Raw genomic sequence first — 26,252 nt, forward strand, 5'->3', positions numbered from 1 at the left:
CTGGAAGGGTAACATACCAGAAATGCTGCAGAAATGCCAACATCTTGCTTATGATTGGATGTAGAACTCTCTGTTGCATTCACATTTAAACGATTGGCCCAGAATTCCTCAGCACTGATCACTTGACTCACAACAAGGTCTTTATAAAGCTGAAACAAAACAGGATCTTCTTGCAGCATTCTGGTGATAGAATATATTGAATATATTGAACTTCTAGAATAAAATGCTATTTATGTAACACTTTAAAAAGACCTTAAGAACATGAAACCCCGAGACACTCAACCTTCATTTTATGAGTCTAGAACAGCAGAGGTCATTTAGTTAATTTGTTAGTAATTAAAACAAAAAACATTTTTGGAGGAACAAATGAAGATAAATGGAAGTCTGAAGAAGCAAAGACTAAACTCTTTGAGGGTAGAAATTTGGGATTATTCATCTATCTAATGACAGCAAGATCACCAGGTATTTGCCTGTACTGTATTCTCTCACAAAAGAAGGTAAAAGGGGAGAGACGAGGTATGGTTGAGATTTTCTGGCTACCAATTTCTCATGAATAAGCACTTGGAGACTTCAGCATGGAGACTACTGGCGATGGAATCATTTGTCTTATCAGAAACTCATTATTTTATATGCATTTTCAACTTTTTTACAATGTGATTTCTCTCAGGTTTCTCATTCACAAACACACTTCTAATGGTTTCATGTCATCTTTGTGACAGAGAACTGGGAGAAGGAATGAAAGGACCTTATCACCTTTGAGTCTCAGTTGTGTTCCCTGTCAGATGTTAACCTTGAGGCAGTTAAATTACTTAATGCAGCACAAGGGATAAGAAATAACAAGCTGTTACATGTCTTTATTCTTTTCCCCCTTCACCTGTTTTTCTCTTCCAGCTCTTTATTTGCTTTCCTCTTGAATTTGGGCAGCAGCTGCTGAAGAAGGTCTTTTACTGCATCTCGCTCTTTCACAGCTGTGCTTTCATTGGAAAAATGGAAGTTAGTTGTGTCCCCTGCATGCAACACCAGCTGAAGCTGAATTTTAGCTTTTCCTTCTGGACTGATTTTCTGGCCTAAAAAGAACCATGAGATAAATTAGATGAGGATACCCACACTGGAAACTGTCCTACAATAGGCTACTTCTCCTCCCAAGAAGATTCAGAATTCCTTTGGGCTTCAGCTGCCCTGTTCCAATCTTAATGCTTTTGCAGAAATACCCTCTTCTCAAATAATCCCATATAATCAGAGCACAGTTTAACAACTGCCCTGCTAACACTCAGCTTCCTTCTTCAGTATCCTCTTTGTGTGGCACTTTTCACCCACTGCCTCCACCTCAAGATACTATAGGGCTTTTGTTTCCATTCAACCGGGGTAGATCTCTAAATAGCCAACTAGGAGTCCTGAACCCACCCTGAACATCTAACACCAAAAAACATTATCATTAATAAAAATGATCTGTCATAATTCAAAAAACTCCAAAACACACCCCTGTCTTCCTCACTGCCAAGAATAATACATAATTTTACATTTGAGAGATGTGGTGTTACCACTTCAACCAAGTGATGAAACTTAGTCTCATCCAAAGTGGGTGTCACAACCTCACACTATGGGCTTTCTGAGGAGATAGAACAGTAAGTAAACACCACCACCCACGTGTTGTTCTTGCTGTGAGGGTTTAATCTGAGTACAATCAAGCCTGTAGATGTGATTTTCAGATTCTGAGAAATACAGGCCTACACAAATAAATTAAAGAAAACCTTGAGACAAGCAAACAATCAGAATATATGTGACAAGCCTATAAAGACTGAAGAGACTACAACTCCCTCTGTGAAGAGTGGTTTAAAAAAAAAATCAATACTACAGAAAACATTGGGACAACTAGGGAAATTTAACAGTGTTCTGGATATTCTATGATTAAAAATTTCTTGGTGTGAAAATATTACCGAGCAAAGTGTATGCACATGGAATCTTAAGTGGGACATACCGTATAGGTATGCACTGTGCCATTCTTAAAATTTTTCTTTAACTTTGAAACTTTTCATAATAAGCTGAGGTTGGGAATGTCAAAATACACCAACATAATGGAGAAATTGTACTTCTGAACTAGTGGGCCTCATGGCAATAGTAGAGCTTGTCTCTGTCAGAGGAAGAGAAAGAGATAGAGGGGCCTGGTCCCATGAAATCAGGGACTCTTGGAAGTGTGAAACAAGCTCCCTAGAGCTCACAACCCAAACCACCTATCTCCTAAACAAACTTTTTCAATAAAGATGCAGCTTCCAGACCAACAGTTTGAATAAAATATCTTAAAACCAAAACCAGCAATACAGGGCAATTTACACTGTCAGCCAGCCTACTCCGGTGTTCTATTCTGTTTCTCCAAAACTACCACCCCTTTCTAGGCATCTTTTCTCAGACATTGCTTTATCCTTCCACCATCTTAGACTTTGCCTCTGAAAGGCGTACTTCTGAAATGGATTTTTTTGTTTGTTTGTTTAAGATTTTATTTATTTGAAAGAGAAAAAGAGAGAACACATGTAGGGGGAGCAGCAGGCAGAGGGAGAGGGAGCAGCAGACTTCCTGCCAAGCAGGGAGCCCAGTGTGGGGCTTGATCCCAGGACCCGGGATCAAGATCTGAGCTGAAGGCAGCTTAACTGACTGAGCCACCCGGGTGCCCCCTTAAGTTTTTTAATTAGGTTACTTAACTGCTGATTTTCACCTTAGTAATTTACTACTGGTAACTTTCAGTGGATTCTTTCAGAAATGGGTATTATTTCAAATATTCAACTTAAAACAAAAACTGATCTGGGGCAGATGTAGATTTGGGTCTGTGCTCTCATTCTCAATAACAGAAAAATTGTTGAGAAATAGGAAAAGTATATATTCTTTATTGTATGTTGTGGGTATCACAATGAGTGTGTGTTTTGCAGAGCTAACAGGATCTGCTTCCTGTTTAAGAGAAATGCTAATAGAGGCAGTTCCTAATTTATGAGTTTCTTCTGGTACAAATTTTAGTTTGTAAGAATACTAGGAGGAACTTGGTGAGGCACTTTTCCACAGAATTTTGAAAGGAGGTAGTATTACCAGAATAGTGGACAAAACACCAGCTAGCTTAGGCAGTACCTAACTATGATGAATTTTAAACAGTATTTCCTTTTGAAAGTTAAAAATCCAAGTCGTTTCAGTGGAGACAGGAGAAAATCTTGGTCATTTCCAGCAGCAAGTAGAGGTAAGTTCTTAGGGTCACTGTTCACACACAAAGAACATTTATAAATTGAGCCCTTGAATGTGTAAGGTTGACTATTTTTTGAGGTGTCATGTTCCTTGAAATCTACACAGGATTTTATCTAGGGGAAGAATTTTATATCCAGGAAAATAAACGAATTTACATTAATTGTTATAGTTCAGATTACCACAATTTGCTAAGGATACTCTCTGAATATCTCCTATCTATATCCAATAAAAAAGTGAGTTAAAAAAAAAAAAAGTGAGTCTATCTCCTCAACAGATAACAGATGGTGGCCACATAACCAAAGATTAATTAGACAACTTGCTTAAATGATACAATTTTATTAAAGGGCAATCTGCCATAATCCATCATTTTAACGCATTTAAATGCATGAACCATGCGAACCAGTAAATCTACCTCACAAAATACCTCACACATACAACTTCACAAAGATATTAGCCCACAGAACTTACTGCAGTACTGTTTGCATTAAAAGAATCGTGGAAACATCCTAATGGTCCTTCAACAGAAAATTAATGAAATATATAACTATATATCCATTTAGTGGGCTATTATGCAACTCCTAAAGGAAGGTTCATTTGGGGATCTTTACATGACATAGATTTACATACATAAAACTATACAAACTCCATTATTAATCACAGGTTACAGAATAACATATATTCAGGGAACCCACTTTATATTTCCTTCAATATGTTTTTTTGGGAAACTATAATAAAAAACCCCACAAAGACAGTATGAGCAATCTTTTTATAAAATGACTAACAAATCTTCCATCAGACCTTAGTATAGCTGACTTACATTTAATATCTGCATACATATGGCTGATTGTAAATCTATCTTTGCCTTCAGGTGCCCAAGCGATTCTTTCTGCCATGAGGTATAAAGCTCCATCCTGCTTCTTCTGACGCACCTTCTTCACAATCAGCAAAACTTCTTCAGATGAAGTTGCCATGATGCCTAGAAAGTGCTAACTGAGACAAAAGATTTCACATCTCAATTAAGATTAGATCTGTTGACTTCTGGAGTCCTTTCCAAATCTAAACCTAAACTAATAATGAGGAGGAAAAAAGTCCCTGATTGAAAGTTAAAGATAAAGTTGTATGGCATTATTCATTAAAATCAAATTTAACCACTGATATCACAGGTGTGAATTTACACAACACAGTTTATGACACTTGGAAGTTCTTTTTTTTTTTTTTTTTAAAGATTTTATTTATTTATTTGACAGAGAGAAACCACAAGTAGTCGGAGAGGCAGGCAGAGAGAGAGAGGGAAGCAGGCTCCCTGCTGAGCAGAGAGCCCGATACGGGACTCGATCCCAGGACCCTGAGATCATGACCCGAGCCGAAGGCAGCGGCTTAACCCACTGAGCCACCCAGGCGCCCCGACACTTGGAAGTTCTTAAACCATTTCTACATATTCTATTCAGACTATTTTCTATTTTACTTTTAGTTCCCCCATAATATTCCTAAGTTTTAAATGTATGATTTGACTACAGGTATGCTGGTCTTTTATCTAATCTATATCTAGAATTAGAACCCTACTGAACTTTAGTTCAATTTTGTTTCAGTTGAAACAACTAAGTGCCATAGGGTTTGTGTGATCTTCCCAGAACCACTCTCAGAGCTGACAGCACACCCACATTTCCTGATTCCTGGTCTAAGTTTCTTCCTGCGTGCTTTAAAACAAAATTTTTAACCCTTAACATTTCATATGCTATTTCACCCATCTTTTAACAAGCAAATGTCTTCAACTATTCTCCAGGCTTGGGCTGAAAATTCACTTGTATATAGCTAATTCATTACCTAGGAAACAGCTTTTAGTCTCCCTACCTCTACCCTTCCTTCCCAGTCCTGGGAATCTTAAAGATTCAACCCAAATCCTAGCTTGGGTGTAGCTATCTGGAATATGAGGCTGGAAAGGAATGTAAGGCTGTATTGGCTTAACAGGAAAGAAGTCATGATGGATGGCAATGTCTCTCATGGGCTGGGATGGGGAAAGTGATAGTACAAATGCCCCATATATGTCATTTCTGGTGAAGTTATGACTTTAAATTTTAATTTCCAAAGAAATAATTTAAAGTTACTTCTTCAGGGATAACTTAAAATACACTTTTAGAGAAATTAATGTATCTAGGTCTAAAAATTAAATTTGCCATGAGCAAACAAGTGAAACTTTAAAGAAACCCTTGTCCTGGAAGTTAAAACAATTAGAAACAATGAAATACTGAATCTGCTATTAGTTATTCAAGTAATTGAGGAACACTTCTATTGGGACATAGTGGGAAAGGAAGCATCAGGAAGAGTAGCAGGCTTTAAAAAAAAAAAGGAAAAAAAAAAAAAAACGGAAATCACCGATTCTTCCATTACCTCCTAGGATCAATGAAAAATATGACGGGAATAAAAACACTTTAATTGTGGTTGACATATGATATTACATTAGTTTCACACATACGTATAATATAGTAATCTGAAAAGTTATGCCCACAACTGTAGCTACAATCAAAAAATTCACTCAAGCAATAATTTAGAAATAAAAAATACAAGTGAAATCTTAATTTCTCTGAAGTTAATTTTCTGAATTTTGAGTAGCCAATTACCAGGCTACTCTACCTGAGAAATAGGAAGAAAAAAGGGTCAATGTGAATACTTATCATTCAATAAATTTGTTCTGATCCAACAAGTTTAGGGTTATCCAAAGATGAATGTGTGACAATAATGATTTGTGGTTTTTTTTTTTTTAAGATTTAATTTATTTACTTGACAGAGATCACAAGTAGGTAGAGAGGCAGGCAGAGAGAGGAGGAAGCACACTCTCGAGCAGAGAGCCCAACGTGGGGCTCGATCCCAGGACCCTGAGATCATGACCCGAGCTGAAGGCAGAGGCTTAACCCACTGAGCCACCCAGGTATCCCATGATTTTTGCTTTTAAAGAGCTTCCAGTTAGTGAGTAAGATATGTATCAATGTATACAAATTAGAATGTGTGAAGTTCCTAAAGGGAGATTAAAAAAAAAAGTGTTCTGAATTAGGACTCCGAGGCCATTTCCTCATAGAGGAGGTTTTGCCAAAGGTTTGTCATAGATTTTTTTTTAGTGCGATTAAAAAAATTCAGGTATAAAGATACAAATGGGGGCACGTGGGTGGCTCAGTGGGTTAAAGCCTCTGCCTTCGGCTCGGGTCATGATCCCAGGGTCCTGGGATCGAGCCCCGTGTCGGGCTCTCTGCTCAGCGGGGAGCCTGCTTCCTCCTCTCTCCCTACTTGTGACCTCTGTCTATCAAATAAAAAATAGAATCTTTAAAAAAGAAAAAAAAAAGATACAAATGTAGTGATCCAAAGGGGCACGTGCACCCAAATGTTTATAGCAGCAATGTCCACAACAGTCAAACTATGGAAAGAACCTAGATGTCCATCAACAGATGAACGGATAAAGAAGATGTGGTATACATAAACATACACACACACAGGAATACTATGCAGCCATCAAAAGAAATGAAATCTTGCCAATTGGAACAACGTGGATGGAACTAGAGGGTATTATGCTGAGCAAAATAAGTCAGTCAGAGAAAGACAATTATCATATAATCTCACTGATATGAGGAAGTTGAGAGGCAACTTCAGGAGTTTGGGAAGTAGGAAAGGAATAAATGAAGCAAGATGGGATCGGGAGGGAGACAAACCATAAGAGACTCTTAATCTCACAAAACAAACTGAGGGTTGCCAGGGGGAGGCGGGTAGGGAGAGGGTGACTGGGTTATGGACACTGGGGAAGGTATGTGCTATGGTGAGTGCTATGAAGTGTATAAACCTGGTGATTCACAGACCTGTACCCCTGGGGCAAATAATACATTATATGTTAATAAAAAAATAAAAAATTTATTTAAAAAATTTCAGGTATATTATCAAATCACCAAAATGTGTGCATTTTAGGTGGTCTGTTTGATGTATTTCAACAATTGTATACATGCATGTACCTTTACTCACAACAAGACAGAGAACATTTCTGCCACCCCCCAAAATTCTCTCATGTTCCTTTCCATTCAATTCTCTTTCTCTCACCCTCCAACAACTATTTTCTGATTTCTATCACCACAGGTTAGTTCCTGTCTCTTCTAAGTTTTCATATAAATGGAACCATGCACCATGTACTGTCTCTGACCTTTCACCCAACCTGTTTTTTGAAATGCAGTACATTACTTCATGTATCAGTAGTTTGTTCTTTCTTATACCTATGTTAATCACAAGTTGCGTCTTAAATAAATCATGAGTTCGAGTCCCACGCTAGGTGCAGAGCTTACATTAAAAGAAAAAAAAAAGTACTTAATGCTTACTAACATGTGCCAGGCACTGGGCTAAGTTCTTTATAGGTATTATCTCATTCAGTCCCCAGTTAACAATCCTGAGGTAGGTTCTATTATTAGTTCTATTCTGCAGATAAAGGAAACTGGGTCTAAAAAAAATCAAGATGCTTTCCCAATGCATCAAGGAAGTAGCAGGTTTGAATCTGGGTCAGCCTGACCTTGGAGTTCCACCATGCTATTCTGCAAATATATGTAACTGGAGGGATATACACCCAACTTCATAGTGGTTACCTACTGGTGATGGAATTACAGACAACTTGAATGTTCTTTTTGTTTTCTGGATTATCTTTAATAATACATTTTTTTTTCTTTTTCAAAGATTTTATTTATTTACTGACAGAGATCACCAGTAGGCAGAGAGAGAGGGGGAAGCAGGCTCCCCACCGAGCAGACAGCCCAATGCGGGGCTAGATCCCAGGACATGGGATCATGACCCGAGTTGAAGGCAGAGACTTTAACCCACTGAGCCGCCCAGGTGCCCCTATAATAAATACATATTTTATAATGAGAAAAATAGTTTATAAGAAAGTCTTTCCAAGAGTTTATTCCCTATCAAACCAGAGGTTTATAAGATAACATGGGAAAGTGTTAGTAGCGTTAGTGTAAGAAAACAATGGTTATTTTGAATATTTCTGTAATACACATCAATTGTTTCTTATTTACTTTAAAAACTTAATGTACAAAGAAAATTTTATAACATTCATGCAACTATTCAATACTTTAATATTAATTTTTATATTCATTACAATACAATTCATAATAAGTTTAAAAAGTCTGTACTATCAGAAGTTACACTGTATACTATACAAACCACATTTTAAGAAACATGAATCAAAATCTGAAAGATAGGGGCGCCTGGGTGGCTCAGTGGGTTAAGCCGCTGCCTTCGGCTCAGGTCATGATCTCAGGGTCCTGGGATCGAGTCCCGCATCGGGCTCTCTGCTCAGCAGGGAGCCTGCTTCCTCCTCTCTCTCTCTCTGCCTGCCTCTCTGCCTACTTGTAATCTCTCTCTGTCAAATAAATAAATAAATCTTTAAAAAAAAAAAATCTGGGGACGCCTGGGTGGCTCAGTTGGTTAAGCAGCTGCCTTCAGCTCAGGTCATGATCCCAGCGTCCTGGGATCGAGTCCCACATCGGGCTCCTTGCTCAGCAGGGAGCCTGCTTCTCCCTCTGCCTCTGCCTGCCATTCTGTCTGCCTGTGTTCGCTCTCTCCCCCCCTCTCTCTCTGATAAATAAATAAAATCTTTAAAAAAAAAAAATCTGAAAGATAGGAGAGGAAACTTTATGGACAGGGGAAAGCAGACAATTGTAAGGCAATTTTAAGTATGTCCACTTATGGGAAAAAAGCAGTGAGCAAGGACAGCTAGCTGTCTCCAATTAGCTGAGATTATAGGCACAGATAAAAAGTGCTAGCTTTGGAAAAGAACAGAAAAAACTTTTTTGAGACAAGAAGGTACGAAAGAAAAGATGAATGAAGACAGAGAAACTGTAAAATGGAGAATAAATCAGGGGATGGAGAGAACCATTAGAGTCAGTCACTAGCATGTAAAACCAGTCATATTAAAATACATTTGGTGGGGTGCCAGGGTGGCTCAGTGAGTTAAAGCCTCTGCCTTCGGCTCAAGTCATGATCTCAGGATCCTGGGATTGAGCCCCACATTGGGCTCTCGGCTCAGCGGGGAGCCTGCTTCTCCCTCTCTCCCTGCTGCCTCTCTGCCTACTTGTGATCTCTATCAAATAAATAAATAAAATCTTTTTAAAAAACAAATAAAATACATTTGGGAAAACATTCAAAATAAATCAGAGATAAGTAACTCAACATTGGGATGACTAGCCAATTGTCTCACAGATAACTTGCTTGGCAAATTTCCTTGTTCATTTGGAGCACCTCTGTTAATTGCACAAGACCAGTTTTAGAAAGTTTAATAAAACTGGTGGGGATATCCTACAATGTCTTCTGTGATTTCCAGATTTTTCTTGAAGATGGCTCCTTCTCTTCTGGAGAGAAGCAAAAACTTTTTCCCAGTAAACCTCTGTAAGAGCCACAGAATATATTATTTATGAAAAATATTGGTTAGCTCCATCTCAACAAATCAGCTTGAAGATCTAGCTTTACTTAAGAGATTATTTTTTTAAAGACACCTGGGTGTTTCAGTCAGTTAAGCCTCTCCCTTCAGCTCAGGACCCTGGGATCAAGTCCCGCATCTGGCTCCCTGGCTCAGCAAGTGGCCTGCTTCTTTCTCTGCCTCTACCTGCCACTCTGCCTGCTTGTGCTCTCTCCCTCTCTCACTGACTTTAAAGATTTTATCTTTATTTATTAGAGTGAGATTGTGCGGGGGGGGGGGGGGGTGTTAGAGGGCGGGGCAGAGTGGTAGAGGGGGCAGGACAGGGAGGAGCAGACTCTTCACTGAGCACAGAGCGGGTCTCGATCCCAGGATCCAGATGGAGATCATGACCTCTGCTGAAACCAAGACTTGGACATTCAATCAAATGAGCCACCCAGGTGCCCCTACTTAAAAGATTATTTACTTTATGAAATAATCTGCCGCAAGACTACTTTAAATAGCAAGATCCTCCAGTAAAGGGATTAATTCATTTGCAGTTAAATATTTGCTTGAAGTTAAATGTACATGCCTTGCTGAGCCTTTGCACATACTCCTCCTTCCTTATCAACTGGCTTTTAATCATTTTTTTGGTAGTTAGAGTACTAAGTTTAAAAATTACTAGACAAGACTTTCTGTTCTCTTGATAGCACTTATCCCAACTATAATTAATTTCTAAAGTAATTCTTTTAATGCTTGTCTCCCCTGACAGACTACAAGCTTCATAAAGGGAAGAGGATGCATGTAATCACTGCAGTACAGCACCCAGCCACCTATTCGGCCTACATGAAGAGTCCAATAAATATCTCTGATGTCTACTTAAAGTCCTTCTTGTTAAAAGAACACTAGCTTGGGGGTGCCTGGGTGGCTTAAAGCCTCTGCCTTCAGCTCAGGTCATGATCCTGGGGTGCTGGGATCGAGCCCCGCATCGGGCTCTCTGCTCACTGGTGAGCCTGTTTCCTCCTCTCTCTCTCTCTCTCTGCCTACTTGAGATCTCTGTCAAATAATTAAATAAAATCTTTAAAAAAAAAAAAAAAAAGAACACCAGCTTAGTAAGATACATAAGACACCTTTACACATATATCCTTGGCTGACCTCCAGGAGGCATTATAGCTCTTTACTCAGAGATCACAGTATCATTCCTCAGAGATCCCAATAACTGGCTTATAAGGAAACAGGGATAGGAAAAATTTGAAACTGATCAACAGAAACCTTTAGATTACATCTCTTTCTAATGTGCAGAGATAAATGGGGCAGAAACAAGGACAACAGGTGAAATATAAACTCCATATCAGCTTCTAAAGGAGAATTATATTAGAGAGAGCTGCTGTATCTGCCAGCATACAAAATGGAGATCTGGAATGCTGCTTGCTATGAGGCAATCCAAAAAAATTTTAACAATTCAGCATTACAGGGAACAAGACCTTGGAAGTATGTAAAAAGCGAACAAAATTTACCATTTTAATGAAAGTTACACATACAATGAAGCTATTAAGGGGAATAACTGATGTAGCAATTTTGAGACCAAGCACTTTTTCATTTTACAGCAGTGCAGGAAGAGGCAGGAGGAGGAAAATGCGACAGAGACCAAGACAGAATGAAATGTATGCTCATATTCACTAATAAATACTGCATGCCGACAAGAGTACAACATCAAAATTGAGACAGCAATCAGTTGGTAATCAAAGTGGGGAAGGGAGAGATATTACTTATTAGTTGGATGCCTGATACTGCCACACTGAAGACAGGCTAAGAAAGAAAAGAGGAAGGGCACAAGACTCCTCTAGCAGCCATATCCAGAAGGTAGAAATAGTGGTCAAAATGCTAGGAAAGCTCAGTCTGATATTAGGGGGGGAAAACCCCAGCAGCACAGAAAAACATGGCTAAAAAAAGGTGGAAAGATAAACCAGCAGGCAGAAGATAAATGCCTCCATGCAGGAAGCCAATCATTTGGTTTATTAAACAGATTCCTCTCTGCACCAATATTCCTAGTGTTTTTAAAAAGCTCTCCCTGCATTTCCATGGCTAATTTACATTTGCACTATCCTACGTATATAATATCACCTAAGAGAAACTCACACTTTTAATCTGCTGCACTGCTAAATGTCAGCTGAATGAGGGCAAAAAAAACCAGGTTTAATGGCCTCAAATTCTCTCTCCCTCCTTCCCAAATGAGGGATTTAGGTCTGCTAAAAGGTACAAAGTTCTCTCCAGAGCCCGGTCCTTCTGTAAGCCATAGCCCTGATATTGGAGATAATCTTCCCTTCTGGTGTGACTTCTCCATCTCATTTGCTGTAGTTTTGACTTAAAAATCCATTTTAGGGTTGGCAATTTTGGCTTATTTACCAAAGCTCAGTTAAGTGGTTTTCAAACTCTTCCAAGAGGGGAAGCCGACTGGGTGGGGCTTAGCCATCTCAAATCCAATTCCACCATGGAATGCTGTTTTGTATACTGGAGTTCACAGTAAGAATTCATGGGGAAAAACTGTTCCACTCCTTCACGGAATTAATACTTACTTCAAGGTGTAGTTCAAACCATTTAGTTTTTGTATGTTTTTAAAAATTCGGTCTTCTAATAGAAAAAAAGGGTAAGTTTTTATAACTCTCCCCCGCCCCCCACTTAACGCCAAAATGGGCGTTTAAGAGTCAACTGAATATACTCCCTTAGTTAATTCTGTCTCTGAGAACATTGGGGAATTTATAAAAATAATTATACATTTCCATGGGTTGGTGCTCTATTTTTCATCATTACAAGACAATCAGATTGGGAACAGACCAAAACTGGTCGAGTGGATTGGCACACGTGTTAAGAAGGTTTTAAGAAGCGGTAGGATTGACAGATGAAGCAAAAGGTGTGCGGACACTACGGTGAAAGCTACAGAAACTGAAAGACTTAACAGCACATTTCCTAACGGAAAGGGATCCTCTGTCAGGAAGAGGCCTCCACGTCCTTCATTCTCCGGAGCCCAGTCTGATCCTGGCTTTCAGTAAATCTTCGAGTCCCTTGCTCTTAGTAATGGGGAAGACTTCCTACAAGCCAGCAAATTAGGGGTCGCCTATACCCCACTTCAGGACAATAGAGGGCTACCGAGATGCCAGGCTTAGGAGTCGTGGGGACGGCAATAGGGACACAGAAAAAGGGACAGAATCCACGCCGTCCTGCGGCCCCCGGGCCTGTCAGCTCCTCACCCACCCACCCACCCCCATTCTTCGGTCTCAACTTACCAGGTGGAAACTACGGCCTTGGGCAGGGAATAAAGTAACTGGGCTGAGTCGCGTCGAGTTCCGCTGCGCTTCTTAGAGACGCTGCCGGGAAGACGCTGAAACCCAGTAGCCACCTCCGTCGCCACCGCCTCTGTTACTGGGGGGTCTCGCCTCCATCGCTGGCTGCGAGGACTCTGAGGGCACGTGACCGGAAGTACCAAGGCGGGCCTGCCGGGCACGTGACCCACAGCGCGGCCGCCATGACACCTTCCGCTAGTTTCCTCCCTCCCCCGCCGGTTCCCGCCTGTTTCATTTCCTTTCGCGGGTCTCAAGCTGTGAAAAGTCCCGGGATCCTGGCTGGCTCACCCCTTTAGCCTAAACGTCCTCTGGTCCCCGTTGGCGCTGCGTCTTCGGCCGGCAGCAATCCGTGAACTGCAGGCCGCAGAGAGCGTAATTGCGACCGCGGCCGGAGGGGGAGGGACCACGCGCGAGCAGGGGGGGCGTAACCCGTCACGTGACAAGGAAGTACCGTTAATAGCGTTGTCCCCGCGTCCTCGGCGCTTGTGGATGACGTAAACCGGGGCCTGGAAGTGCGGAAGGGGAGAAAGACTCACAGGTGTCTCTCTTAGTTGCCCGCGGAGTGTCTGTACCGCTTTTAGTTGCTCGGTGAGTGTCACGGCGGCCGGCCGTGAGAGAGGGTCTGATTCACTGAGAATTGGGGGCTGCCGGCCTGGAGATGAAGCGGGGCTGAGCGGTGCTGCTGGTCTGTCAACCTTGCTTTGGAAAAATTGGTTGCCGATGCTTCTCTCCTGGAGAAACTTGGAAATAGTATTAAAGACATCGCTGCCAGAAAGTTATTGGTTCCGCTAGAAAGCGTCTTGTGCGTAGGGACCGTGTGCAGCGGTGGGTACAAAGCGTGCGGAATGCGTGATGCATTTATGAGTGAGTCTCCATTTCTCTGACGAGTTCTCGGATTATTACTTCTTGGGTAGAACGATCCTGTTGTGGAATGGTGGAATCCCCTGTTACTCTTCGCATAGTATCTTTACTTTTTGCTTGCTTCCTTCTCTCTTCCTCCTCCTTCCACGTAGCTAGAGGGGGAAAGAGAACGCTGTTGTTTGCTTTTGATGTGCGAGCAGCAAACACTGGTCCATTGGTAGAGTAGGTATTAGGGTGATGAGAAAAACCTTTTCTTAATCCTGCTACTCGTTTATGTTATCATCAAGTTATGCGTGGAAATGGAAAAATGATTCTTTTTTTTTTAAAGATTATTTATTTATTTGACAGAGATCACAAGCAGGCAGAGAGGCAGGCAGAGAAGAGGGGAGGAAGCAGGCTCCCTGCCGAGCAGAGAGCCTGATGTGGGGCTCGATCCCAGGACTCTGGGATCATGACCTGAGCCGAAGGCAGAGGCTTTAACCCACTGAGCCACCCAGGCGCCCCGAAAAATGATTATTCGATTTGAACTCAGGAGAACTGGATTGTAGTCTCTGCTCTGGCTTAGCAGAGTTCTGTAACCTTGGGCAAGCCAACCCTTAAGGTTGTTGCAGTGACTTTGGTAAGCATTTATAGCCACCGTCTATTTGTTTTACGTATTTTTGCTAGGCTACAGGTGTGCAGGCTTAACAAGTAGTATTTAAATTCAGCTTTGCAGAAAGGGTTTTGTTAGATGGATGAAGGATCAAAAAAAAGTATCTATTAAACCATGGAGGCACCAGAAGTTTATACAATGAAAGAGAGACAAAAGATAATCTTGGTATAGTTGGAAATGGTATAAAGTAGAAGATGAGGCTGGAAAAAGAAGTAAGGATGACATAATAGATTATGTAAGAAGGGGAGCCTTTGAGGATTTGTGCAGAGATTTCTTTTTAAAAGTATGTATTTGGGGCGCCTGGGTAGCTCTGATGGTTTAGGGTCTTCCTGTGGCTCAGAACATGATCTTAGGGACTTAGGATCAAGCTCCACATCCGGCTCTCCACTTAGCAGCGAGTCTCTGTTTCTCCCTCTCCCTCTCCAACCGCTCTCACATTCCTGCTCTCAAATAAATAAAATCTTGAAAAAAGAAAGTATGTCCTTAAAGGGGCTCCTGGGTGGTTCAGTTGAGCTTCTGACTGTTAATGTGGGCTCAGGTCATGATCTCAGGGTGGCGGGATCGAGCCCCCTGTTGGGTTAAGCGCAGAGTCAGCTTGAGATTCTCTCCTCCTTCTAACAACCCCCCACCCCATGCTCTCATGCTCTCTCTCAAGTTAATAAATAAAATCTGTAAAAAAAAAAAATTCTTAAAAAAATCTTGTTATGGAAAATTACAAACAGACAGACAAAAGTAGATAGGATAATAAAATGAATCCCAGGTACTCAGAACTGATATTTAACAATCATCACAATCGTGCTTTTGTTTTTACAGAGAATTTAAATGTGTAAGTACTTTTTATATTCATTGTCACGTTTGATTAATAGCAAATTTCAGGTTGAGCTCAGTTCTATTGTATATAAATACTAGGTAGGAAGATTATATTCATTTTATGTGAAAATTTCTTTAGGTTTTAGTTGAGTCAAAAGTGTGACATGACCACTTCAGAAACACATTAGATGGTATTTTAGGTTGTAATATAGAAACCTAGTGTCCAGATCCAGGAGGTTACTGTTTCTATTTTATTCTGTGTTATCCAGCTACTTAAGGAATATTATTTTCTATTCTAGGTACCATATTTTCAGGCAAACCCTATCACCTGTGTAGAAGATTGTCATGCCAGAAATGATTGGAAAATTTGGAATGTTAAATTTTTAGAAGACCTAGGGACGCCTGGGTGGCTCAGTTGGTTAAGCAGCTGCCTTCAGCTCAGGTCATGATCCCAGCGTCCTGGGATCGAGTCCCACATCGGGCTCCTTGCTCAGCAGGGAGCCTGCTTCTCCCTCTGCCTCTGCCTGCCATTCTGTCTGCCTGTGCTCGCTCTCTCCCCCTCTCTCTCTCTGATAAATAAATAAAATCTTTAAAAAAATTTTTTTAGAAGACCTAATAATACTTTTCAGATACTGAAGGGTTGTTTTGGAAGAAGTAAATTTGCTCCCTTAAACTGTTGAAGACATAATCAGAAATAATTAATAAAAGCTCTAAGTAATAAGATTTAAATATTAAAAAGAGAAAATTAGCACAAAGAAGTATAAATTTGGAGTTGGCTTACCACCCTCACCCTGCAACTTTTCTTGAGAACTGACATTGCTTCTACTGTTTCTTTTTCATTCTCATTTCCCATTAAATCTTTTTTTTTTTTTTAGAAAAACAGGAACTTACTAGGTTCTTTTTTACTTTATTAAATTATAACTTGTAGGCCACTGAGATCAAGGCCAAATGGCTTATCTACCTCAGAGCTTAGGATAACAAACAGAAGAGATAGATACTGTGGGCCTGATGTCATTCCTCTCTATCTTCTTTAGGATTTTATATTATGGTTTTGTTTTTTTCTTGTATCTTCAGTACTTCTCATTCCAAAGACTCTAAGCTACTGCTTACAAATCGTTTGAGTCTTTCCTGCTCAGAAAGTAAAGAGAGGTTGGGGTGCCTGGGTGGCTCCGTTGGTTATATGTTAGACTCTTGATTTCAGCTCAGGTCACAACATCAGGGGTTTGGGCTCGTGCCCCACCTCCACTGGCTCCTCACTCAGCAGGGACTCTGCTTGAAGAGCAGCAAATTAGTCTTTAAAAGACTTTAAAAAGTCTTTAAAAAAAAAAGTCAAGAAAAGTTTTCTTTTCCTCCAGATTTCTTGAATAATTGGAAGACCTTATCTTTACTTCCTTACCACTCAACATTTTTTTCAAGTCTTTGTTTTCTAGTGTGTGCCCACAACACTTCACAGAAATTGTGATTGCCTAACACCAAATCCTTCAGTTCCTTTCTCTTGCCTCTCAAAATTTCTTCAGGTTCCTTTGTTTGAAAGTCAAAAGCATTTCATACCTTGTGCTGAATTACTCTTCTGTTTTTATCTTTCATTACTCCATTTGTATCCTGAGTTTCAACCAAAGACTAAATGTATCTCTGAATGTATCTTCTGTATTTTTGCTTATTGCTGCCGTTTTCCTTTTCCTTCTGATAAAATTCTGCTCAGCTCCAGTGCTATTCCCTTAGGAAGTTTTCTATGATTACTTTCTGGTTCCTCTGTGATGCGAGCAAAACCCCTGCGTCCCGCCAGGAGGTTGCGACGTGTAAAGAAGAGATAGAGAGATGGATATGATGTAACTCACTTGATCTTTATTGGGACGAGGTCCGCACCACTATCGTGGTCCACTTAAGGTCCGCTGAAGTTGTCACAGAGAAGGAGACGTCGCCTCACAATCTAGACAGAGAGGTCACCGCAGAAGTTGAGACTGAGAACCAGCGAGTGGTCGGCAATGAAGCTGTCGGGGCATCGGTAACATGGGCGAAGATGTCCTCCCGACAGGGAACTCGCTTCACCTCAGTCCAACCCGATGCCTCTTTATATACTGTGCTAAATTTCCTTCATAAACATATTACATCACTTATTTTTCTTATGCTTACACACCAAAAACATACACACGTCGTAAACATGTTTTGGTCTACTCGCACAAGTTAAAAATATTTACAACTTTTTACTCCACGCTAATCTTATCACTACACGCATATGGTCTAGGCTTACTTGCTATGTGGTTAGTTTGCAATTTGTTCCTGTTTTTCATTTAGTAGGGGTTTGCACTTACTATATATTATTTACTTATTCATTTATTTATTACACTTTATTTATTAAAGGTTCGTACTCACTACACTTTGCCTCTTAATTCCAACATAGCACTTTGCTTCTCTCCCTTTTGAGGGGTATGTCCCTATTTATAAAGTGACTGATTCCTGGAATTATTTGTTTTGTTCCCACCATGGTGCCTCATATTCACCAAGAAGTCAATAAAATGAATGAGTAAAAAGAATGAGAGATTTTTCACAGGTCAGGAATTCTCAATTTTGTTGGGGGAGCATAAAGATTGTATTTATTTATTTTTAAAAAGAGTTTATTGATTGATTTGAGAGAGTGTACAAAAATTTATTTATTTATTGAGAGAGGAGGGGGGGCAGAGGAAGAAGGAGAAGCAGACTCCCTGCTGAGCATAACATAGGGTTTGATCCCAGGACCCCAGGATCCTGACCTGAGCTGAAAGCACAGCCTTAACTGACTGAGCCACCCATGCAGTCTGAAGAATTTATTTTTAGTTAATCTCTACACTCAGAGCAAGGTTCGAACTCACAGCCCTGAGATCAAGAGTCGCATACTCCACTGGCTGAGCCAACCACGCACCCTGGAATTCTCAAATATTTTGCATATGGGACTACTCAAGATTTGTTATTTTTTTTTTGAACTACTATTCGCCTCGCAGAGATCAAGCTGTGTTAAGAACATTATAAAAAATAGGAATTATGTATTATGTCTATATAATAAAAAAAAAATCATAAGTTTATGTGTGTTTTGCCACTGGGAAGGATGCTCCATGAAAGTTAGGATTTATTTTGTCTCCTGGACCTAGAACAGTGCCCAGGTGGGTGCTATTGTAACCTAACAAACTGAGTTTGCTCCTGTGAGTCACAGGTAGAAACTACACAGGGTAGAGTTGTTGCACAAAGGAAACTTTACTTGCAGCAGATAGGGAGATCATGGGGAATAACTTCCAAAGCTGTGACTCCCCAAGCAAGGATGAATAGGTTTCTTTTACTTAGGGTTAGGATGAATATATAGATAGGGGAGCCTTGTAGTATGTAGAGGCTGGCATAAGGTCGTGTATGCTCCTTAAGGAAATATGCTTATGCATACGTTGTATGTTAAACGTAAAGCAGGCTTGTGCTCCCCCGTGGGTGGAGATTTTAGTGTTCTACTGAGGTAAAGGTGACTATGGGTCACTCCCTGGGTCACTGCATGGTTGCTCTGAAAAGGCCTGATTTCTGGGGTTAAGCTCAAACTGGTCCGGGCTGCCTGAGCAGATGGAGCTCCTGTCCGGGCAACGGTTACTGCTTGAGGGGTAGTTTCAGTTTCTTTCCATCAAGGGATGTTAGGCCCCTGGGGTTTTTTGCTTGAGTTAAGAGATAAGCTAGAAAGCAGAGCTTAAGGAAAAATGTGGGACAAAGGTCAGTGGGGAAAAAGCCAGTGAGAAGTAAAGGTCAGGTCCTAGGGTCTAGCTGGTGACACTATGTACATATTTTATCAATAAGTGAGTGAGTAAATACATGTTCTGGGGAAGAAAATTTAAAAGTATAAGTAATTTAAAAACAAAAATAAGTGGTTGTTTCTAAATTTTTCTGTACTGTTTGCTTTTCTTAATTTGGCATTTTACAAAAGACTTAGGAAAGTTAAAATTAATGGGTAAGAATTTTCTTGAATTTTACTTCTTTTTTGGAAGTTGGTGCAGCTTAACAAAAATACACACTTGAGAGTTGCAGAACAGGTAAACTCTTGCATTAGTTTACAATGTCTTCATTGGGTATTTAGAATTTGCTATTTTGTATTCTTATTCCTATTCATTTGTATTAGTTCTCTTATTTAAATCTCTTTTCTTTGAGTTTTTAATTCCCTGCACCTTACTTCCCACTTAGTAGATGCATTCGTTCATTCAGCAGATACTTACTGAGCCCCTGATGGCTTGGAGAAGTCTCTTTCTTTGAAGCACTCTTTGAAGCCAAATTGTTGGCTGGTAACTATTGAATTTGCTGATAGGGTTTATAGTTTGAAGTCTTTAGAGAACATTGCCTTTTAATGACAGACTCTGAAAGGCAGAAGACTTACAGCTTGAAGTACAACCGAGGTTGCTATTTTACCAAAGAGGAGCTTGACCAGTTTCCATCTTAAATCCTACATTGCCTATCCTACCGACTCACACTGTGAGATAAACAGAGTGGGGTAGGATTAGGGAGGACCTTGACATTCAGGACTTGATTATCTCAGAGTTTCAGAATCAGGCAATGATACAGTACAAGGTGATGGTTCCATATAATATTATCTATGTGCTTTCTTTCCACTTAGATGCTAAGTACCTCCAGAGTAGGGATCCTTGTCCCTTTCTCCCTTTCTCATGATTCTCTTTGTTCTCCCTATATCCATCAAATATATGCTGACTGAGCAAAGAGCTTCTTAAATTTTATTTTTGCAGGTTTTATTCAGGAGTACTTTGCCTGGAACTCAAGGTGGTTTCAACTTTCCAGCTAAATGGCTTTTGTGCCAGTGATACCAGAGTCCTACAGCCATGTTCTTGCAGAGTTTGAGTCTCTGGATCCATTACTTTCAGCCCTGAGGCTGGACTCCAGCCGCCTAAAGGTGAATTTCTTGATCCTTTTATCAATTTCATGTTCATATTCATATATTTTGTGTGCTCTGTTGTATATGCTCCCTGCCCTCTAGTTTTTTAATACCCTGGAATCATGGGTATTCTTCCCTATGCTAGTAATATCTTACATACAAGTATCATGTTCTTAGCTCTTTTTTTTTTAAATACCTATTTTTTTTTAAAGATTTTATTTATTTATTTGACAGAGATCACAAGCAGGCAGTGAGGCAGGCAGAGAGAGGGGAAAGCAGGCTCCCCTTGGAGCAGAGAGCCCGATGTGGGGCTCGATCCCAGGACCCTGGGATCATGACCCGAGCCGAAGGCAGAGGTTTTAACCCACTGAGCCACCCAGGTGCCCCTCTTTTTTTTTTTAAAGATTTTATTTATTTGCGAGAGAGCATGTATGCATGTGTGTGAGCACAAGCTGGGGCTGAGGCAGAGGGAGGGGGTGAAGCAGACCCCCCACTGAGCAGGGAGCCTGATGCTCAGCTCAGTCCCAGGACCCTGGGACCATGAACTGAGCCAAAGGCAGACGCTTAACTGACTGAGACACCCAGGTGCCCCCGTAGCTCTTTCTAGATTTACTTTTGGAGCTGTCATTTGAATTCTTCTTTCCCATCCTTGAAAAACACGATACTGATTGCTGAATTTTTTTTCCTTCACAATAATATTACTTTTTTTCCTCAGAAAAATAATGTATTTGATTGAAAGTAAAACAGTATAGAGTATACCCTGTTGCATTTTAAGCAGTGTGAACCATTGCAGTTGCACTAAGCTCATTCCAATAAAAGGAGTTTGATGTACTCTCCATTTTAGGAAACAGAGCAAAAGTTATTAGCTCTGTGGGAAGAAGTATGTGTTCCCCTCAAACCCTGGGTTCTTCTGATAAACTCAGGAATGACATGGTGAAGAGCAAAATTTCATAATCAGTTCCTAAGTAATTTCATTTTTATACTTATGCTCCCCCATCCAATTACTTTCTCAGCTCTAAGCAAAAGAATACAGCATAATAGGCAAAGTGAAATGAGCAGCAGTTGTGAGGGTTGATTTCAGTTAGACTTTTTTAACCACAAGTTATAGGATGTCCTACTTGGTATAGCTTGGCTTAACCAATAAGGGTGTTTATAACGCTGTTGGAAGTTAGTGTTTCTGCGTTTAGTGTAGTGGCCCAAGGATATCACTGAGGTACCGGGCTCTCCCATCTTTCCTGTTCCACTATCATCCATATATTGGTTTTTAGTCACAGTTGTAAGATAGGTGTCTAGGCTCTAGTCTTGATGTTTCCATTAGCATCTCAAGCAGGAAAGATGGGGCCATGGGCAAAGGCTCCCCCCCACCCCCCACTGCCCCAGTTTATTATAGATTTTTTATTTTTAAATTTTATTACTATTTTTTTATTATGGTAAGTATACTTTTTTTTTTAAGATTTTATTTATTTATTTGACAGAGAGAAACCACAAGTAGTCGGAGAGGCAGGCAGAGAGAGAGAGGGAAGCAGGCTCCCTGCTGAGCAGAGAGCCCGATGCAGGACTCGATCCCAGGACCCTGAGATCATGACCTGAGCTGAAGGCAGCGGCTTAACCCACTGAGCCACCCAGGCACCCCAGTATACTTTTTTTTAAAGCAGGTTTTTTTTTTTTTTAAGATTTTATTTATTTATTTAACAGAGAGATCACAAGCAAGCAGAGAGGCAGGCAGAGAGAGAGAGAAGGAAGCAGGCTCGCCGCTGAGCAGAGAGCCCAACGCGGGGCTCCATCCCAGGACCCTGAGATCATGACCATAGCCGAAGGCAGAGGCTTTAACCCACTGAGCCACCCAGGCACCCCATAAAGCAGTTTTGTTTTTTTTTTTAAGATTTTATTTATTTGAGAGAGGGAGAGATAGTGAGAGATAGCGCAGGAGCAGGGGAGAGAGGGAGAAGCAGGCTCCCCGTTGAGCAGGGAACCTGATGTGGGGCTCAATCCCAGGACCCTGAGATCACGACCGGGGCCAAACACAGACTTAGCTGACTCTTAACCGCCCAGGTGCCCCATGATGAGTGTACTTTTAATCCTCATTTCCTATTTTCCCCATTCCCCCACCCAGCTCCTCTCTGATAACCATCAGTTTGTTCTCTCTCATTAAGATTGTCTGTTTCTTGGGGTACCTGGGTGGCTCAGTTGGTTAAACGTCCCACTCTCAATTTTGGCTCAGGTCATGATTTCAGAGTTGTGGGATCCAGGTTCCCACTGGGCTCCACGCTGAACGTAGAGCCTGCTTGGGATGTTTTCTCTCCCTTTCCCCCTGCTCCCCTCCCCCACCTCTAAAAAAAAAAGAGAGAGAGAGAGTCTGTTTCTTGGTTTGTTTCTCTAGCTCTTTTTTCTTTTTTCCTTTGCTTGCTTGTTTTGCTTCTTAATTCCACATGAGTGAGATCATATGGCATTTTATCTTTCTCTGATTTACTTCATTTAGCATTATACCCTCAAGCTCCATCCATGTTAGTGCAAATGGCAAGATTTCATTCTTTTCCTATGGCTGAATAATACTCCGTTGTAGATATATACCACGTCTTTATTCATTCATCTGTCAATGGACACTTGGGCTACTTCCATAGTTTGGCTGTTATGATAATGCTCCAGTAAATATAGGGTGGTGTATCCCTCTGAATTAGGGTTTTTAAATTTTTTTTAAAAAGATTTTATTTATTTATTTGAGAGAGAGAAAGAGAACATGCACAGAGGGAGAGGGAGAAGCAGACTCCCCGCTGAGCAGAGAGCCCGATGTGCGGCTCAGTCCTGGGACCCCAAGATCACAACCCAAGCTGAAGTCAGATGCTTAACCCACTGAGCCACTCAGGCACCCTTGTCGTAACTCTTCTTTTTTTTTTTTTTAAGATTTTATTTATTTATTTATTTGACAGGCAGAGATCACAAGTAGGCAGAGAGCGGGAGGGTGGGGGGAGAACAGGCTCCCCGCTAAGCAGAGAACCCTGATGCGGGACTCGATCCCAGGACCCTGAGATCATGACCTGAGCTGAAGCCACCCAGGCGCCCGTAACTCTTCTTTAAGTGTTTCACATTTAAAGATGTGAAGGCATCTCGCCCTGGACCTCTGTTTATTGGGAGTTTTTTGATTACTGTTTCAGTTTTCATTGCTGTTAATTGGTCTGTTCAAATTTTCTATTTTTTTTTCCTGGTTTAGTTTTGGAAGATTATATCTCTAGGAACTTACCCATTTCTTTTAAGTTGTTCAATGTGTTGGCATATAGGTTTTCATAAGTACTCTTTTATAATTTATTTCTGTGATGTTATTTCTCCTCTTTGATTAGTGATTTCCTTTATTTGGGCCCTCTCTCTGTTTTTTTTTTTTTTTATTTTTATTTTTTATTTTTTTTAAAGATTTTATTTATTTATTTGACAGAGAGAAATCACAAGCAGGCAGAGAGGCAGGCAGAGAGAGAGGAGGAAGCAGGCTCCCCGCTGAGCAGAGAGCCTGATGTGGGACTCCATCCCAGGACCCTGAGATCATGACCTGAGCCGAAGGCAGCGGCTTAACCCACTGAGCCACCCAGGCGCCCCCCTCTCTCTGTTTTTGTTTGTTTGTTTATTTGTTTTAAGTGAGTCTGGCTGTATGTTTATCTATTTTGTTGATCTTTTCAGAGAACCAGCTCCTGGTTTCACTGATCTATTGTATTTTTTTAGTTCCTATGTCATTTTCTTCTGCCCTAATCTTAATTATTTCCTTCCTTTTGCTTGGTTTGGGTTTTATCCTTCTTTTTCTAGCTCTTTTAGGTGTGCAGTTAGGTTGTTTGAGATTTTTCTTGCTTCTTGATGTAGGCCTATATTGCTATAAACTTCCCTCTTAGAACTACTTTTGCTATATACCAAAGATTTTGGACTGTTGTTTTCTTTTCTTCTCTCTCTTTTTTTAAAGATTTTATTTATTTGACAGAGAGACACAGCGAGAGAGGGAACACAAGTTGGGGAATGGGAAAGGAAGAAGCAGGCTTCCTGCTGAGCAGGGAGCCCAATGCCAGCCTGATTCCAGGACTCTGGAATCATGACCTGAATTGAAGGCAGATGCTTAATGACTGAGCCACCCAGCTGCCCCTTGGACTGTTGTTTTCATTTTTATTTGCTTCCATGTAATTTTTTATCTTTGATTTCTTGGTTGATCCATTCATTGATTAGTAGCATATTATTTAATCTCCACGTATTTGTAGTCTTTCCAAATTTTTTCTTGTGTTCGATTTCTAATTTCATAGTATTGTGGTCAGAAAAGGTGCATGGTAGGCCTTTGATTTTGTTTTAATTTGTTGAGACTTGTTTTGTGGCCTAATGTGTGATCTGCTCTGGAGACTGTACCATGTGCACAGTGTATATCGTGTTGTTTCAGGGTGGACTATTCTGAGCATGTTAAAGTCATCTGGTCCAGTGTGTCTTTCAAAGCTTCTGTTTTGTTGTTGATTTTCTGTTTGGATGATTTGTCCATTGATGGGAATGGGTATTCAAATCCCCTACTATGATTGTATCATTATCCATTGTTTCCTGAAGGCTTTGTTTTCTTTCTATCTTTTACCTAGTAAGGTATACCTTTCTAAGAAACCCTAGCAGGCTGGATTTTAGTCACATAGCTCCCCCTAGCTTCAAGAGAGACTGGATAATGGGGCACCTGGGTGGCTCAGTCTGTTAAGCATCTGCCTTTAGCTGGGGTCCTGATCTCAGGGTCTGGCTTTGAGCTCCACGTCGGGCTCCCTGCTTCTCTCTCTCCCTCTGCCTGTCTGTGCTCTCGCTCGCTCTCTCTCAAATAAATAAATAAATAAAAGCTTTAAAAAAAAAAAAAAAGACAGCTTGGGTAAATGCATATTTAGATTTTCCAGCTTCTGTGGTGGAAAGCAAGGTTGAGAGATTTGGGAGTGTCTGTTCATCAGGCAAGCAGCAAATTTTGTCACAGGGTATTATTGGATACAGTATGACCACTATTTTCTCTGGTGGATAAGGAAAGGGATCATTAAGCTGAGGGCTGGGGAAGACATAATTGACCTGCATCTGTGTCCTCCACAGGCCTACTTGTACTAAAAGCTATGGGTAGTTTGAGTGCTAATTATGTAGACTAGAAATGATTCACATTGAGTAAATGGTTATAGCATTTGCTTTATCCACTGGAGACTTACTTGATCTTTCATCTTTGTGGTCAGCATTGGAATGACGTAGCCAAATTAAGCAAAAGATAAATGGTCTTATAACTGGATTTTGCTAAGAGAAAATTACTCGTTTGTACAATTGAGCCTATTCAGTCATTTTGAGATTCAGTTAAACATTTAAAACCAAAATGTTCTCTATGTTTCACTATACTAGAATGAAAGGGTAATTGGCATTATGTGGTGTCTAGCTGGGCAGGGAGTAGGGTGGGGGGAGGAATCTGCTACACAGATCCTTCGTATTTGTTTCCTGCAGTTAATTTGGTTATGTGACTTTTGATGATCTCTTGCTTGTCTGTTTACATGTTTTTAGTGCACGAGCATAGCTGTTTCTCGAAAATGGTTGGCTTTGGGCAGTTCAGGAGGAGGACTCAATCTCATTCAGAAGGAAGGCTGGAAGCACAGGCTCTTTCTTTCACACAGGGTAAGATTAAGGGTAGTCCTGTCATACCATTTGGAATATCTTTTGTAAGTTCCAGTTTCTCTGTTATGAATAATCATTTGGAGTCAAAGAGGAATGTAAATCTTGAGATTTAAAAGTAAAAAATTAACCTTATTAAGAAGCCTAGTGTTCTTCCTTTTGTGTTATAGGAAGGTGCAATTTCTCAGGTTGCCTGTTGTTTACACGATGATGATTATGTTGCTGTAGCTACCAGGTGAGAAACTGCTTTAAAATAATGTGATCTTTTCTAAATACATTTAATTTAATTTTACATTGTGTATTTTACATTTTGTATTTTATATTTTATTGAGAGTGAGCACTCAAGCCAACAGAGAGAGAGAGAAAGAATCCTAAACAGGCTCTCTGCTGAGTTTGGAGCTCAGTGCCATGCAGGGGCTCCATCTATGA

At 40.6% G+C, this 26,252-nt stretch overlaps 2 protein-coding genes across 7 annotated transcripts in view; one reads left to right on the top strand and one right to left on the bottom strand.

Moving 5' to 3' along the window:
• Positions 1-13,385, bottom strand: part of GTF2H1 (general transcription factor IIH subunit 1) — a 39,742-nt gene extending 26,357 nt beyond the window's left edge. The window contains exons 1-4 of one of the 2 annotated variants that reach the window (XM_059407510.1): positions 12,931-13,385; positions 4,043-4,211; positions 875-1,067; positions 18-180 (exon numbers count right to left, since the gene is read on the bottom strand). In XM_059407510.1, coding sequence (XP_059263493.1) covers positions 18-180; positions 875-1,067; positions 4,043-4,196 — 510 coding nt within the window. In that variant the 5' untranslated portion in view covers positions 4,197-4,211; positions 12,931-13,385. Of the gene's footprint in view, positions 1-17; positions 181-874; positions 1,068-4,042; positions 4,216-12,930 lie in introns of both variants that reach the window. The other variant, XM_059407506.1, reaches the window with a different exon arrangement.
• Positions 13,386-13,468: 83 nt separating this feature from the next.
• HPS5 (HPS5 biogenesis of lysosomal organelles complex 2 subunit 2) overlaps positions 13,469-26,252 on the top strand; it is a 48,313-nt gene continuing 35,529 nt past the window's right edge. For all 5 annotated transcript variants that reach the window (XM_059407492.1, XM_059407477.1, XM_059407485.1 and 2 more), the window contains exons 1-4: positions 13,469-13,575; positions 20,050-20,213; positions 25,716-25,826; positions 25,994-26,058. In XM_059407492.1, the coding sequence (XP_059263475.1) occupies positions 20,106-20,213; positions 25,716-25,826; positions 25,994-26,058 (284 nt within the window). In that variant the 5' untranslated portion in view covers positions 13,469-13,575; positions 20,050-20,105. The remainder of the gene's footprint in view (positions 13,576-20,049; positions 20,214-25,715; positions 25,827-25,993; positions 26,059-26,252) is intronic.

The sequence above is a fragment of the Mustela nigripes genome, chromosome 1, assembly GCF_022355385.1.
Source record: "Mustela nigripes isolate SB6536 chromosome 1, MUSNIG.SB6536, whole genome shotgun sequence".
Taxonomy (NCBI): Eukaryota; Metazoa; Chordata; class Mammalia; order Carnivora; family Mustelidae; genus Mustela; species Mustela nigripes.